This window comes from Palaemon carinicauda, chromosome 20 (assembly GCF_036898095.1).
Source record: "Palaemon carinicauda isolate YSFRI2023 chromosome 20, ASM3689809v2, whole genome shotgun sequence".
Taxonomy (NCBI): domain Eukaryota; kingdom Metazoa; phylum Arthropoda; class Malacostraca; order Decapoda; family Palaemonidae; genus Palaemon; species Palaemon carinicauda.
The window spans coordinates 19,954,502-19,967,001 of NC_090744.1; the positions used below are offsets into that span (position 1 = coordinate 19,954,502).

At 33.8% G+C, this 12,500-nt stretch overlaps 1 protein-coding gene across 2 annotated transcripts in view; it reads left to right on the forward strand.

Moving 5' to 3' along the window:
- The first annotated feature begins 8,353 nt into the window (after window positions 1-8,353).
- LOC137660189 (photoreceptor-specific nuclear receptor-like) overlaps window positions 8,354-12,500 on the forward strand; it is a 26,015-nt gene continuing 21,868 nt past the window's right edge. Inside the window, exons 1-4 of one of the 2 annotated variants that reach the window (XM_068394898.1) lie at window positions 8,354-8,432; window positions 9,026-9,128; window positions 9,807-9,931; window positions 10,886-11,001. In XM_068394898.1, coding sequence (XP_068250999.1) covers window positions 9,126-9,128; window positions 9,807-9,931; window positions 10,886-11,001 — 244 coding nt within the window. In that variant the 5' untranslated portion in view covers window positions 8,354-8,432; window positions 9,026-9,125. Of the gene's footprint in view, window positions 8,492-9,025; window positions 9,129-9,806; window positions 9,932-10,885; window positions 11,002-12,500 lie in introns of both variants that reach the window. The other variant, XM_068394897.1, reaches the window with a different exon arrangement.

Here is a 12,500-nt window from a genome sequence, read left to right on the forward strand (position 1 = left end):
TATATATAGTAAGAATATTATATGAATATATGCAGTACATAATGTATACAAATATATGTATGTATATAATTGCCTACATATATGTATGTGTAATCTAATGGATTTTTAAGATACAATAAGTATAAAATACTCCAGGAATATACTTCAATAAAGATCTCTTTATATCTTTATATACACAGTTTGTCATATTTTTTGTCATATTTGTCAGATCTATCCAAAATCGATAGTTAAACCACATCCAGGTACCCCTTCAGAATTCAATAAAAAAAAAAAAAAAAAAAAAAAACAGATCTTAATGAAAAGCAGCAATTTCTAATGAAAACAGAAACAAGCAACGAATCCGGTATTAGGCCAAACCCATTTTCCACTACAGAACGCAACTGCGGATAACCGAGAACGGTTTCAGGTCGCGTGTCGTTGTCAGCTTTTCGAATGGCTATTGCGAGCGAACAGGTCGTTTGTCGTTACCAAGCAGTTTCGATAAATGGCCTCCAATCAATAGCTCACACGTGGCATCCTCTCTTCTTCCGCGGATATCAAATCGTGATTTCGAACCGCGGATAAAGGCAGACGTTATCCGCGGTTCTGGCTGAGTATTTTCTGGTCTGGGAGGTAGCCTAGTGGTGTGATCTGTTTGCGTTCATGAAGGGTGAAATTCAAACAGAAATCGGTCAATGTCTTCTTCTTCAGAGTTATTATTATAGATTGAAGCCCCCAAAGATGTATAAGAACTCACAACACCTCAAAAACTTATTAATATTATCACAAGCTAAGCTACAACCCTAGTTACAAAAGCAGGATGCTATAAGCCCAAGGGGCTCCAACAGTGAAAATAGCCAAGTAAGGAAAGTAAATTAGGAAATAAATAAACTACTAAAGAAGTTATAAACAATTAGGATAAACTATTTTAGGAACAGTAATAAGATTAAGATATATCTTTCATATATAAACTACAAAAAGAGACTTATGTCAGCTTGTTCAGCATAAAAATATTCGCTGCAAGTTTTAGTTATCGATTGTCGTAAAGAATTTTCAGATCATAAAATTATAAAAAACATGATTAAAACAAAAGACGTAAGCGGACTTAAATGTACCTAAGACTCAGAGAGAGAGAGAGAGAGAGAGAGAGAGAGAGAGAGAGAGAGAGTTTACAGTACTACCAGTGGTCATAATATATTCTTCTTCTCTCATAGAATTATTAAAAATAGATTAAAACAAGAAAGGTAAGCAGACTTAAAGAGAGAGAGAGAGAGAGAGAGAGAGAGAGAGAGAGAGAGAGAGAGAGTTTACAGTACTACCAGTGGTCATAATATATTCTTTTTCTATCATAAAATTATGGAAAATAGATTAAAACCAGAAAGGTATGCAGAGAGAGAGAGAGAGAGAGAGAGAGAGAGAGAGATATTACAGTACTATAAAAAGTATTCTTCTTGTCATAAAATAGAAAAACTGTAAGCTGGCTTAAATGTACCTAAAAGAGAGAGAGAGAGAGAGAGAGAGAGAGAGAGAGAGAGAGATATTACAGTACTATAAAAAGTATTCTTCTTGTCATAAAATAGAAAAACTGTAAGCTGGCTTAAATGTACCTAAAAGAGAGAGAGAGAGAGAGAGAGAGAGAGAGAGAGAGAGATATTACAGTACTATAAAAAGTATTCTTCTTGTCATAAAATAGAAAAACTGTAAGCTGGCTTAAATGTACCTAAAAGAGAGAGAGAGAGAGAGAGAGAGAGAGAGAGGAGAGATATTACAGTACTATAAAAAGTATTCTTCTTGTCATAAAATAGAAAAACTGTAAGCTGGCTTAAATGTACCTAAAAGAGAGAGAGAGAGAGAGAGAGAGAGAGAGAGAGAGAGAAAAAAAAATTACAGTACTATAAAAAGTATTCTGCTTTTCATAAAATTAGAAAAAAACCTAAGCTGGCTTAAATGTACCTAAGACAGAGAGAGAGAGAGAGAGAGAGAGAGAGAGAGAGCATAAAATTAGAAAAAATCTAAGCTGGCTTAAATGTACCTAAGACAGAGAGAGAGAGAGAGGAGAGAGAGAGAGAGAGAAATCAGTTATCCAGTGGACTTCGATGTTCGAGGATATATATTTATTATGATCAATCAGCCCGTATTGCGTGACTGACTTCTAGTATCAGACAGGTTATTTTCCTTATTGATTTTCCACTTATTCATTACCTAGACTCGGGTTTTGCTCCACGGATTAATAGTATAGATTTCCTCTTAATAGACTTTAATAGGCAATTGTTATTAAGTACAGACTGCGTACCAGTTAGATAAGAGTGTGTATATATATATATATATATATATTTATATATATATATATACATATATATATATATGCATATATATATATACTTTATATATGCATATATAACATACATACATACATACATATATATATATATATATGTGTGTGTGTGTGTATGTGTGTATATATATATATATATGTATATATATATATATATTCACATATATATATATATATATATGTGAATATATATATATATATATATATCTATATGTGTATATATATATATATATGTATATACACACACAAACACACACACACACACACACACATATATATATATATATGTGTGTGTGTGTGTGTGTGAGTATGTGTGTGGTGTGTGGTGTGGTATGTAAGTGTGTTCCTCTAAGTATGTATTCATACGTTTCTATCTATTTAAAAGTATGCACCAGAGTTACGTTCCTGATGATACTCACACACACACACACACATACACACACGTACCTATATATGCAATTATATCAATGTATATCAAAGATGACAAAGAAAAGCTTATTCGAATCATATTTAACATCAAATCCATCTTGCATTTATTATTTTAATTATATTAAGTCCTTTTGCAGAATGGCCCTAAAAACACTGTATTATATGCTGTTTTATACAACCAATATTACCAAAATATGACGTTGAAAGGAAGTAGTCGTTTACTCTAAACCTCAGAGAACGTCAAAACAGAAGGCCTTTAGCCCAGACCTAAAATGGCGTTTCATTCCAACGTTCCTGGCGGCGTCGTACGCTAGGGCACGCGGAATGGAATCAACGGCAGTTTGGAATGCCATTGTTATAAATTTTCTTTTTTCTATTTACCTATATATTTGTTTCATATGCTCAGTATTTTCATAAGGATTTATAGCCACAATAGGCAGGTTTTTAATTCGGTATTTTTCTATCTCCTTATTTGTCGCTTAGTTATAAATATGTGGTGGAACGGGAACGCAGACGAGTAGGATAGGCCTAGCAGGTCCGTCCATATTTCAGCCGATAATTTCGGTAGGCATTTGAGTGTGTGTGTGCGAGAGAGAGAGAGAGAGAGAGAGAGAGAGAGAGAGGGGGGGGGGGGGATTTGGCGTGGTGAAATATGAGTGTAATGATCCGTAGATTTATTCAAATTATTCAAAGTCAATTTTTTTCCTTCTAATTGTGCAGCACCGAATTTTTGGATGAGAGAGAGAGAGAGAGGAGAGAGAGAGGAGAGAGAGATCTACTAAAATGAACACTGGCCATAACTGTAGTAGTAAAAGTAGTAGCATTAGAAGTTATCATTATTTCTAAGAAAGCAAACCGTATCTGTAACTGGTTTTTTATGCCAATTTTAATCGATATTTTTATTAGTGAAATATTAATTAAACATAGGCTGATATAAATCTCTATAGTTTATATATGAAAGATCTATTTTAATGTCGTTACTGTTCATAAGATATTTTATATTAATTGTTCTTTTCTTCTCTTGTAGTTTATTTATTTCCTTATTTCCTTTCATCACTGGACTATTATTCTTGTTGGAGCCCTTGGGCTTATAACATCCTTTTCCAACTAGGGTTGTAGCTTAGCTATTAATAATTGACAATACTTTGAATTCTTGCTAAAGGGTAAAATACATTATATTCAACTGACAGAAAGAAATCAACTATTACATATATATATATATATATATATGTAAGTATATACATACATATATGTATATATATGTATATGTATATATATATATATATATATAATATACAAGACAAAAATTCGTAAGAATACAGATATGAAACGCGAAAAGTCAAATAGACAAAAAAAAAGACATATTTTGCCCTCGTCTGTTTTCATACCGAGTCAGATATCGACGAAGGCGGAACAATACCTCGTAAACAGCAGTTGGCGAACGATTAGAATAATAACGAGTCTACGGTGGCTGCCGAGGCCCAGCGGAGAGAAGGTGAATTATTAGGTAATCAAAGGTACAGCTTCGGTAAATAAGAATGATTGTCGGTCAGCTGGCACCCGTGAGAAAGTGGCAGCTGGGGCGTGCCAGAGAGTCGATGCTTGCTAATATTGACCCAAGACGGCACCGCTAGCACCCCGCACCTCTGCCTGACTCTCTCTCTCTCTCTCTCTCTCTCTCTCTCTGTGTCTTTCTTTCTCCCTTTTTCTCTCTCTCTTTAAAGGAACTATTCTCCAATCATTTTTCAAAGCAGTAATCATAATCTCTCTCTCTCTCTCTCTCTCTCTCTCTCTCTCTCTCTGTTTCTTTCTCTCTTTTTCTCTCTCTCTTTAAAGGAACTATTTCCAATCGTTTTTCAAAGCAGTAATCATAATCTCTCTCTCTCTCTCTCTCTCTCTCTCTCTCTCTCTAAAGGAAGTATTTTCCAATCACCTTTCATACCAGTAATCCTAATAAGTTATTTTCATCCCTCAAACAATTTATTCTAATTCTTTTTCGTCTTCAATTTTATCATAATCATTATAATCAATCAGTCGCTATTATCTATACATTCTTGATAAATTACATCCGTTGTGCGTTCGTCATACAATTACTTGTTGACAAATCTCGACTCCCTACATAAGAGGAGAGAAGAATAAATTTCTCCGACTAAATTTTCTCCGAATAAATATCATTGGAATAAATTTTCTCCGAGTAAATCTTCTCCGAATAAATTTTTTTCCGAATAAATTTTCCACGAATAAATTTTCTCGGAATGAATCCTCCCCTAATAGATTTTCTCCGAGTAAATTTTCTCTGAATAAATTTTCTCTGAGTAAGTTTCCTCGGAACATATTTTCTCCGAATAAATCTCGGAATAAATTTTCTCGGAATAAATCTTCTCCGAATAAATTTTCTCCGAATAAATATTCCACGAATAAATTTTCTCGGAATAAATATTCCCCCGAATAGATTCACTCCGAGTAAATTTTCTCCGAATGAATTTTCTCCAAGTAAATTTTCTCCGAACAAATTTTCTCTGAATATAGCTCGGAATAAATTGTCTCAAAATAAATTTTCTCCGAATAAATTTTCTTTGAATAATTTTTCTCTGAATAAATCTCTGAATAAATTTTCTCCGAATAAATCTCTGAATAAATTTTCTCCGAATAAATCTCGGAATAAATTTTTTAAAAATAAAACTTCGAATAAACTTTCTCCGAATAAATCTCGGAATAAATTTTCTCGGAATAAACCTCCGAATAAATTTTCTCGGAATAAATCTCTGAATAAATTTTCTCGGAATAAATCTCCGAATAAATTTCCTCCGAATAAATCTTTGAATAAATTTTCTCCAAATAAATCTTGGAATAAATTCCCTCCGAATGAATTTTCTCAGATTAAGTTTTCTCCAGCAGGTGCCACCTAACTCTGTCCTCCAAGGCAAATTCTTATCGTAATCTCTTATCTCATTCGATCTCCAATATAAAAAAAAACAGAAGAACAATACATGTTTTTCATCCTCTGTGTGAAACACCCATCATGTTTATCACTCCCAGCAGGTGTAATCAACACAGGTGTGTAATCAACACAGGTTGATCAAACATCGGCGCTTGCTACGGTAAATAACACGGCTGGAGGGCGATCCCCGTATTAATTGGAAGGTGTATACGGTTCGTTTGTTATTGAATTACTTATCAATGATAGATTGTTTGTGATTTCTTTCACTGTAGTTTTTTTTCTACATTGTAAAGGGCATTCATACAATAATAATAATAATAATAATAATAATAATAATAATAACAACAAAACCATAATAATAATGATAATAATAATAATAATAATAATAGTAATAATAATAATGATAATAATAATAATAATAATAATAATAATAACAAAAACCATAATAATAATAATAATAATAATAATAATAATAACAAAACCATAATAATAATAATAATAATAATAATAATAATAGTAATAATTTCTTTCTCCGTCTTTTGTAAGTTAATGTGCGTTATATCATCATCAATCATCATCATCATCATCATCATCATCATCTCCTCCTACGCATATTGACACAAAGGGCCTCGGCTGGATTTCGCCTGTCGTCTCTATCTTGAGCTTTTAATTCAATACTTTTCCATTCACCATCTCCCACTTCGCGCTTCACAGTCCTCAGCTATTTAGGCTGGGTCTTCCAACTCTTCTAATGCCTTTTATATATCTATATGAATTTTAGTATATCGATAATTGAATCTTACTCGATTGTGCGTTTACTGTAGGTATTTATATTTGTGTGTATATATATATATATATATATATGTATATATATAATATATATATATATATATATGTATATATATACATTATATATATATATATATATACATATATACATATATATATATATATATACACATATATATACTGTATATATAAAGGTGTGTTTACCTGCATACGTGTGTATGATCGTGTGCGCGTCTACATGAAAATAAGTGTCCTGATTCTCACAAATAAAAAATAATAATAAAAAATCTATATTTTTTAGGAATCCTTGATTCTCTTCCTGCCTGTTTGTCTAACTCTCTCAACAATAGTCACGTCTTGTAAGTCATCAAGTTTTCAAAACTCTCCAAAATTACTTTCTAGTACAGAATCATATTTCAAATTCATTGTGACATGTAAAGTCGGGAGCGATAAGACAAGAGATAATATGATATTTGTGATACCAGTTTGTACAACAAGGTCATGAGCCATTTTCCAAAGGCTACATTAGGTAAAGTACCAGAGAGGCTACCGTTAATAAGAATTTGGTCTGATTTTCATCTCTGAGTATTTATCATATTCAAGCATTGGGTATTAAATGTTTGTACCTTTTTTTATTAAAAGTTTTTTGATATATTTAAAGGTGCAGCTGCAACATGCATATTTGATGTGCATTGTTTAAAGGTTTAAAGGTCGCTCATGAATGGCAGAGGCAAGGGACAGTGACATTGCCCAAGCAATCAGGACAATGCCCTAGAGACTGACCATATATTATATGATCAGCGCCCGAGCCTACTCTCCACCCAAGCTAGGACCAGGGAGGGCCAGGCAGTGGCTGCTGATGACTCAGCAGATAGACCTATAGGCTCCCCCAAATCCCCCAACCTTAGCTCACAAGGATGGTAAGGTTGCAGACACTAATGGCACTAACGAGTCTGAGCGGGACTCGAACCCCCGACTGGGAAACACCAGGCAGAGACGTTACCGACCAGGTTGCAGTGGTAGCACATACATCAGAAAAAAATTATAAAAAAGTACTCATTTGTAATGTAAGCCTCTGTGAATACTACAAAAATCACTTAAATCTCATATGTCAAAGTCTGAAAAAGGAGCAATTGGTATCCTGTTCAGTAAAAAGATTAGAAATTAATCATATGAAATATAAGCCTCTGCAAATACTGTAAAAATATCTAAGGTCCCAGATGCAAATTCTAAAAAAGACAATTGGTACCCTGTTTAGTCAAAAGTTTAAAAATTACTCATGTGAATTGTAAGCCTCTGCAAATACTATAAAAATGTCTTAGTTCCCAGATGCCAAATTCTAAAAAAGACACAATGGGTACCCTGTTTAGTCAAATGTTTAAAAATTACTTATATGAAATGTAAGCCTTTACAAATACTGTAAAACTCAGAGATATCACATTCTACCAAGAAACATTTGTTTACTTAATTACCCAAAAAACCAAAACAAACAGAAAGAAACATCATTTACTGCCCTGTTCAAGAAGTACAAGAGCACCTGGACAATTGGTACCCTGTTTAGTAAAAAGTTTAAAATTTACCCATATGAAATGTAAGCCTTTACAAATACTGTAAAACTCAGAGATGTCACTTTCTACCTTGAAACATTTGTTTACTTAATTACCCAAAAAGCAAAACAATCAGAAAGAAACATCAATTACTGCCCTGTTCAAGAAGTACAAGAGCACCTGCTACTGTTGTCTGAATACCCTCTTTTGATTCGTTGCTGTCATCAACAACAGCCTTGGCTCTCCTATCAGCTGAAGTCGTTTCACATGTCAGCTCTCACCTGATTAGATCAAGAACCAGAACTGCAGGTCAGCAGGTGGTTTGGAGCACACGCTTCTCTGCTCTCTGTCTCTGTCTCTGCCTCACTCCTTCGCTCTCTCTGATTACCTGAAGTCATTGGCTTCTCCTGAGGTTAGGTTAAATTTACAGTTCTTCCAGTTTTCCAGAGGGTTGTCTGTTTTCGTTTTCAGGTAAATCTCGATTTTTCACCTTGTGAATTTTACTGTTTTATCAATTTTCATTATTTTTCATTTAGAAATTGTTAAAATCAATAGAAAATTGGCTATAAAATTTACTGTTCTACTTTTTCAGGAAAGTGTTAATTTTCGTTTTTATGAATCTCGGTTTTTCAACTTGGGAAATTTACAGCTTTAAAAATGTTCAAGTTTTTTTTTTGTTTTTGTTTTAATAATTGTAAAAATCAATAGAAAATTGGTTATGAAATTTCTGTTTTTTCTATTTTTCCAGAGGATTGTCCATTTTCGTTTCATATAAATCTTAGTTTTTAATTTTGTGAAAATTAGTTTCATCAATTTTCATTATTTTTCATCTAAAAATTGTTAAAAATCAATAGAAAATTTATTAAGAAATTTAATGTTCTTCCATATTTTCAGAGGATTGACTGTTTTCGTTCTAAATAAATCTCGATTTTTCCTCTTGTGAAATTTACTGAAGGTGATATTAGTCTATATAAAATATTAATGAATTTTATCTCTAATTTACAGACTTGATCTACAGTACTTACCTAGGGATTTTCGACCGTCTAGTCCCTAGTCGGTCTCAGCATTATAAGTCTAATCAACTACTTCAAGTCTACCCAACCAAATGGTAATTATACAACTTGAAATATTATAATTAGTCATAATGACCCAATGATGATTAGCTTTAATTAAGACTGATCCTTGTATCAGGAAGTGTCTGGCAACTATACAATTTTGCTTGTAGTGCTATTTTTGTTTTTATTCGATTGAGCTGTCCTGGTGGAAGCACGGGCTCTTTTTGGAAAACCGACTTGTAGAAATTTTATAGCATGTTAATAACCATAACAAAGTGAAAAAATGGTTAGAATTATTAATTACTTAACCTTGGACAGGAAGTTAATATCTTACTTTTTTAATACTTTTTTTTATTTTGTTTATATTTACCTTTTTTAATCGGAATTTTTTAAAATACACTACTAATATAAAAGAGACAGCAATTATTATTATTATTATTATTATTATTATTATTATTATTATTATTATTATTATTATTATTATTATTATTATTACCTGCCAAGCTACAACCCTAGTTGGAAAAGCAGGAATGAGATGCTGGCAACGAAAATATCAAAATAGACATAATACATTAAAATAGAACGGACACTTACAATTTTCTTTAGATTGTACTTAAATGTTAAATTCAGTTACAAGCATTTGTACCAGCAGAAAAGTATAAAGCATATAGATAAGCATGAGTAAGCCAGCATCAAAAACACACCCATAATTCCTAAAAATTTCTTTCCAGATGGAGCGGGGTGAAGCCTCGTGTCGCGTTTGTGGGGACAAAGCATCGGGGAAGCACTACGGTGTCCCGTCTTGCGATGGCTGTAGAGATTTCTTCAAGAGGTCTATTCGGCGGTACAGGAATAAGTAAGTCTCCCCTTTACTCTCTTCTTCCCGTTTTCTTTCCCACCGTTTTCATTAAGGGGTCGGTTTCCTGATGCGGCCTCTCCTCTCTGGAAAATGCTGTATTTTTTATCGTTTAGCTTGTTAAAGTTGTTAAAATAGGGTTTGATTATATATGATATTATAGATTGTAAGTATATTATCAATATCAAATATTTCTTTTGTTGATAAAGTCTTTTGATTTTAATTGTTATATATTGATTTTATTGTCTTGATTTTTCTGTTATAATTTCATATCTACAAAACTTTCAAGTTTATCTGAAAATAACATATAAACTAAAATCATTACAATATTATCTTCTATGATAAATTCTGTTTTAAAGACAAGGTTTGAAAATTAATGTAGCTAATTATTTTATGCCTATATACACAATTTCAGTAACAATTGCACGAAGTATTCAAACATGACATGCTTGAATTAAAATGAATATATTCTATTTTTAACGTCAGTGAATTTCTAACTGTTGAGAGAAACCCCATAGATTTAATATATAACAAATGCGTTCTAGCACGGACCAATTAGTAAATGCGTTCTAGCACAAATTACCTATTCTTGAAAAGCAATCTCGTTCAATTAATAATAACTTTATCGTTTCTGTTTGAATTAAAATTAATATATCCTATTTCTAACGTTAGTAGAAATTTAATTGTTTACAGAGACCCTATAGATTTATATAAAAATAATGCGTTCTAGAACAAGGACAGTTAACAAATGCGTTCTAGCACACAGTCTCCATTGAAAAGTGATCCCGTTCATTTAATGAAAACATTATCGTCGCTAGTGTACAAATTGACAACACTAAACGTATATTTCACGTGAATAAACAAAGCTCTTGAATACGACGAAAATAGACTTTGAACCAAATCTATGAAAATAGAAGAAGAATAAACGTATATCTTTTCCAACATCTTCTTCAGGACCTTAGACTACGTCTGCAAAGAAGCTGGAAGCTGTGTCGTTGACGTCACACGGCGGAACCAGTGCCAGGCCTGCAGGTTCAAGAAATGCCTCGATGTCAACATGAAGAAAGATGGTGAGTTACTCTCCCTCAACACTGTCTAGTAGTTCGTAGCGAATCACAGACCATGCAAACGCTATCGGGTGTTTACCAATCAGCCACGCACCCTTAGGCCTGAACTCATTATATAGATACTTTCTTCAGTCTATTGACTTACGTCGTACTACAGCCAACTATTTATAAACTTTTTATTATTACCAGTGTATGTGACCTGGCAAAACTAACAGCTAAATAATTAGGTAGATCTTCACACACGCTTACGTACACGCATCCCCCTCTCACTAGGGTATGACTACTTCCTCTCCCTTCCCTAGCTGAGTAGTATATCACAGTTATTGTTTTATCAAACAATTTCCTTTTTAATAATTCTCTCTCTCTCTCTCTCTCTCTCTCTCTCTCTCTCTCTCTCTCTCTCTCTCTCTCTCTCTCTCTCTCTCTCTTTTGAGTAGTATATCAGTTATTTCTTTATTTATCAAATACTTTCCTTCTGAAACTCTCTCTCTCTCTCTCTCTCTCTCTCTCTCTCTCTCTCTCTCTCTCTCTCTCTCTCTCTCTCTCTTTTGAGTAGTATATCAGTTAATTTCTTTATTTATCAAACACTTTCCTTCTAATAACTCTCTCTCTCTCTCTCTCTCTCTCTCTCTCTCTCTCTCTCTCTCTCTCTCGAGTAGTATATCACAGTTATTTCTTTATTTATTAAACACTTTCCTTCTAATAATTCTCTCTCTCTCTCTCTCCTCTCTCTCTCTCTCTCTCTCTCTCTCTCTCTCTCTCTCTCTCTTTTGAGTATATCACAGTTATTGTTTTATTTATCAAACACTTTCCTTCTAGTAATTCCCTCTCTCTCTCTCTCTCTCTCTCTCTCTCTCTCTCTCTCTCTCTCTCTCTCTCTCTCTCTCTCTCTCTCTCTTTTATTTTTTGAGTAGTATATCACAGTTATTTCTTTATTTATCAAAAACTTTCCTTCTAATAACTCTCTCTCTCTCTCTCTCTCTCTCTCTCTCTCTCTCTCTCTCTCTCTCTCTCTCTCTCTTCAGGGGAGAAAGAGAATTTCTTAGCACCAGCTTGACATTTCAATTATAAGCGAATTCGCAGGGGCCCCTGTGGGAAAGTCTTCTTGCGAAGCTGGACAAAGATCTTGGAAGCGTTTGGGTAAGGGCCTTGGTGGAGGGGTTAGCTAGGGGGTTGTTTGGGTAGGGGTTAGGTAGGGGTTATGATAAAGGGTAGGGGGTTAATGCCAAGAGGTTTAGGGTAGGGGAGGAACGGGGGAGGGGGAAAGGAGTTAGACTTTTCTAGATCATTAGAGAGTTTAAAGAGAGCCATATGTAATAGTTCCCAGACTCAAGAGGAAGGGGACCGACTAAAGGAGAGAGGGGGAGGGAGAGGGAGGGGGAGGGGGGAGGGGGGAGAGGGATGGGGGGGTAAGGGGTCCTTTTAGAGTGACTGACAAAGGGGGTCATTCTGACTTAACATGATGGATCCATTCTCTTTGCATATTTAAGTTGACGCAACTT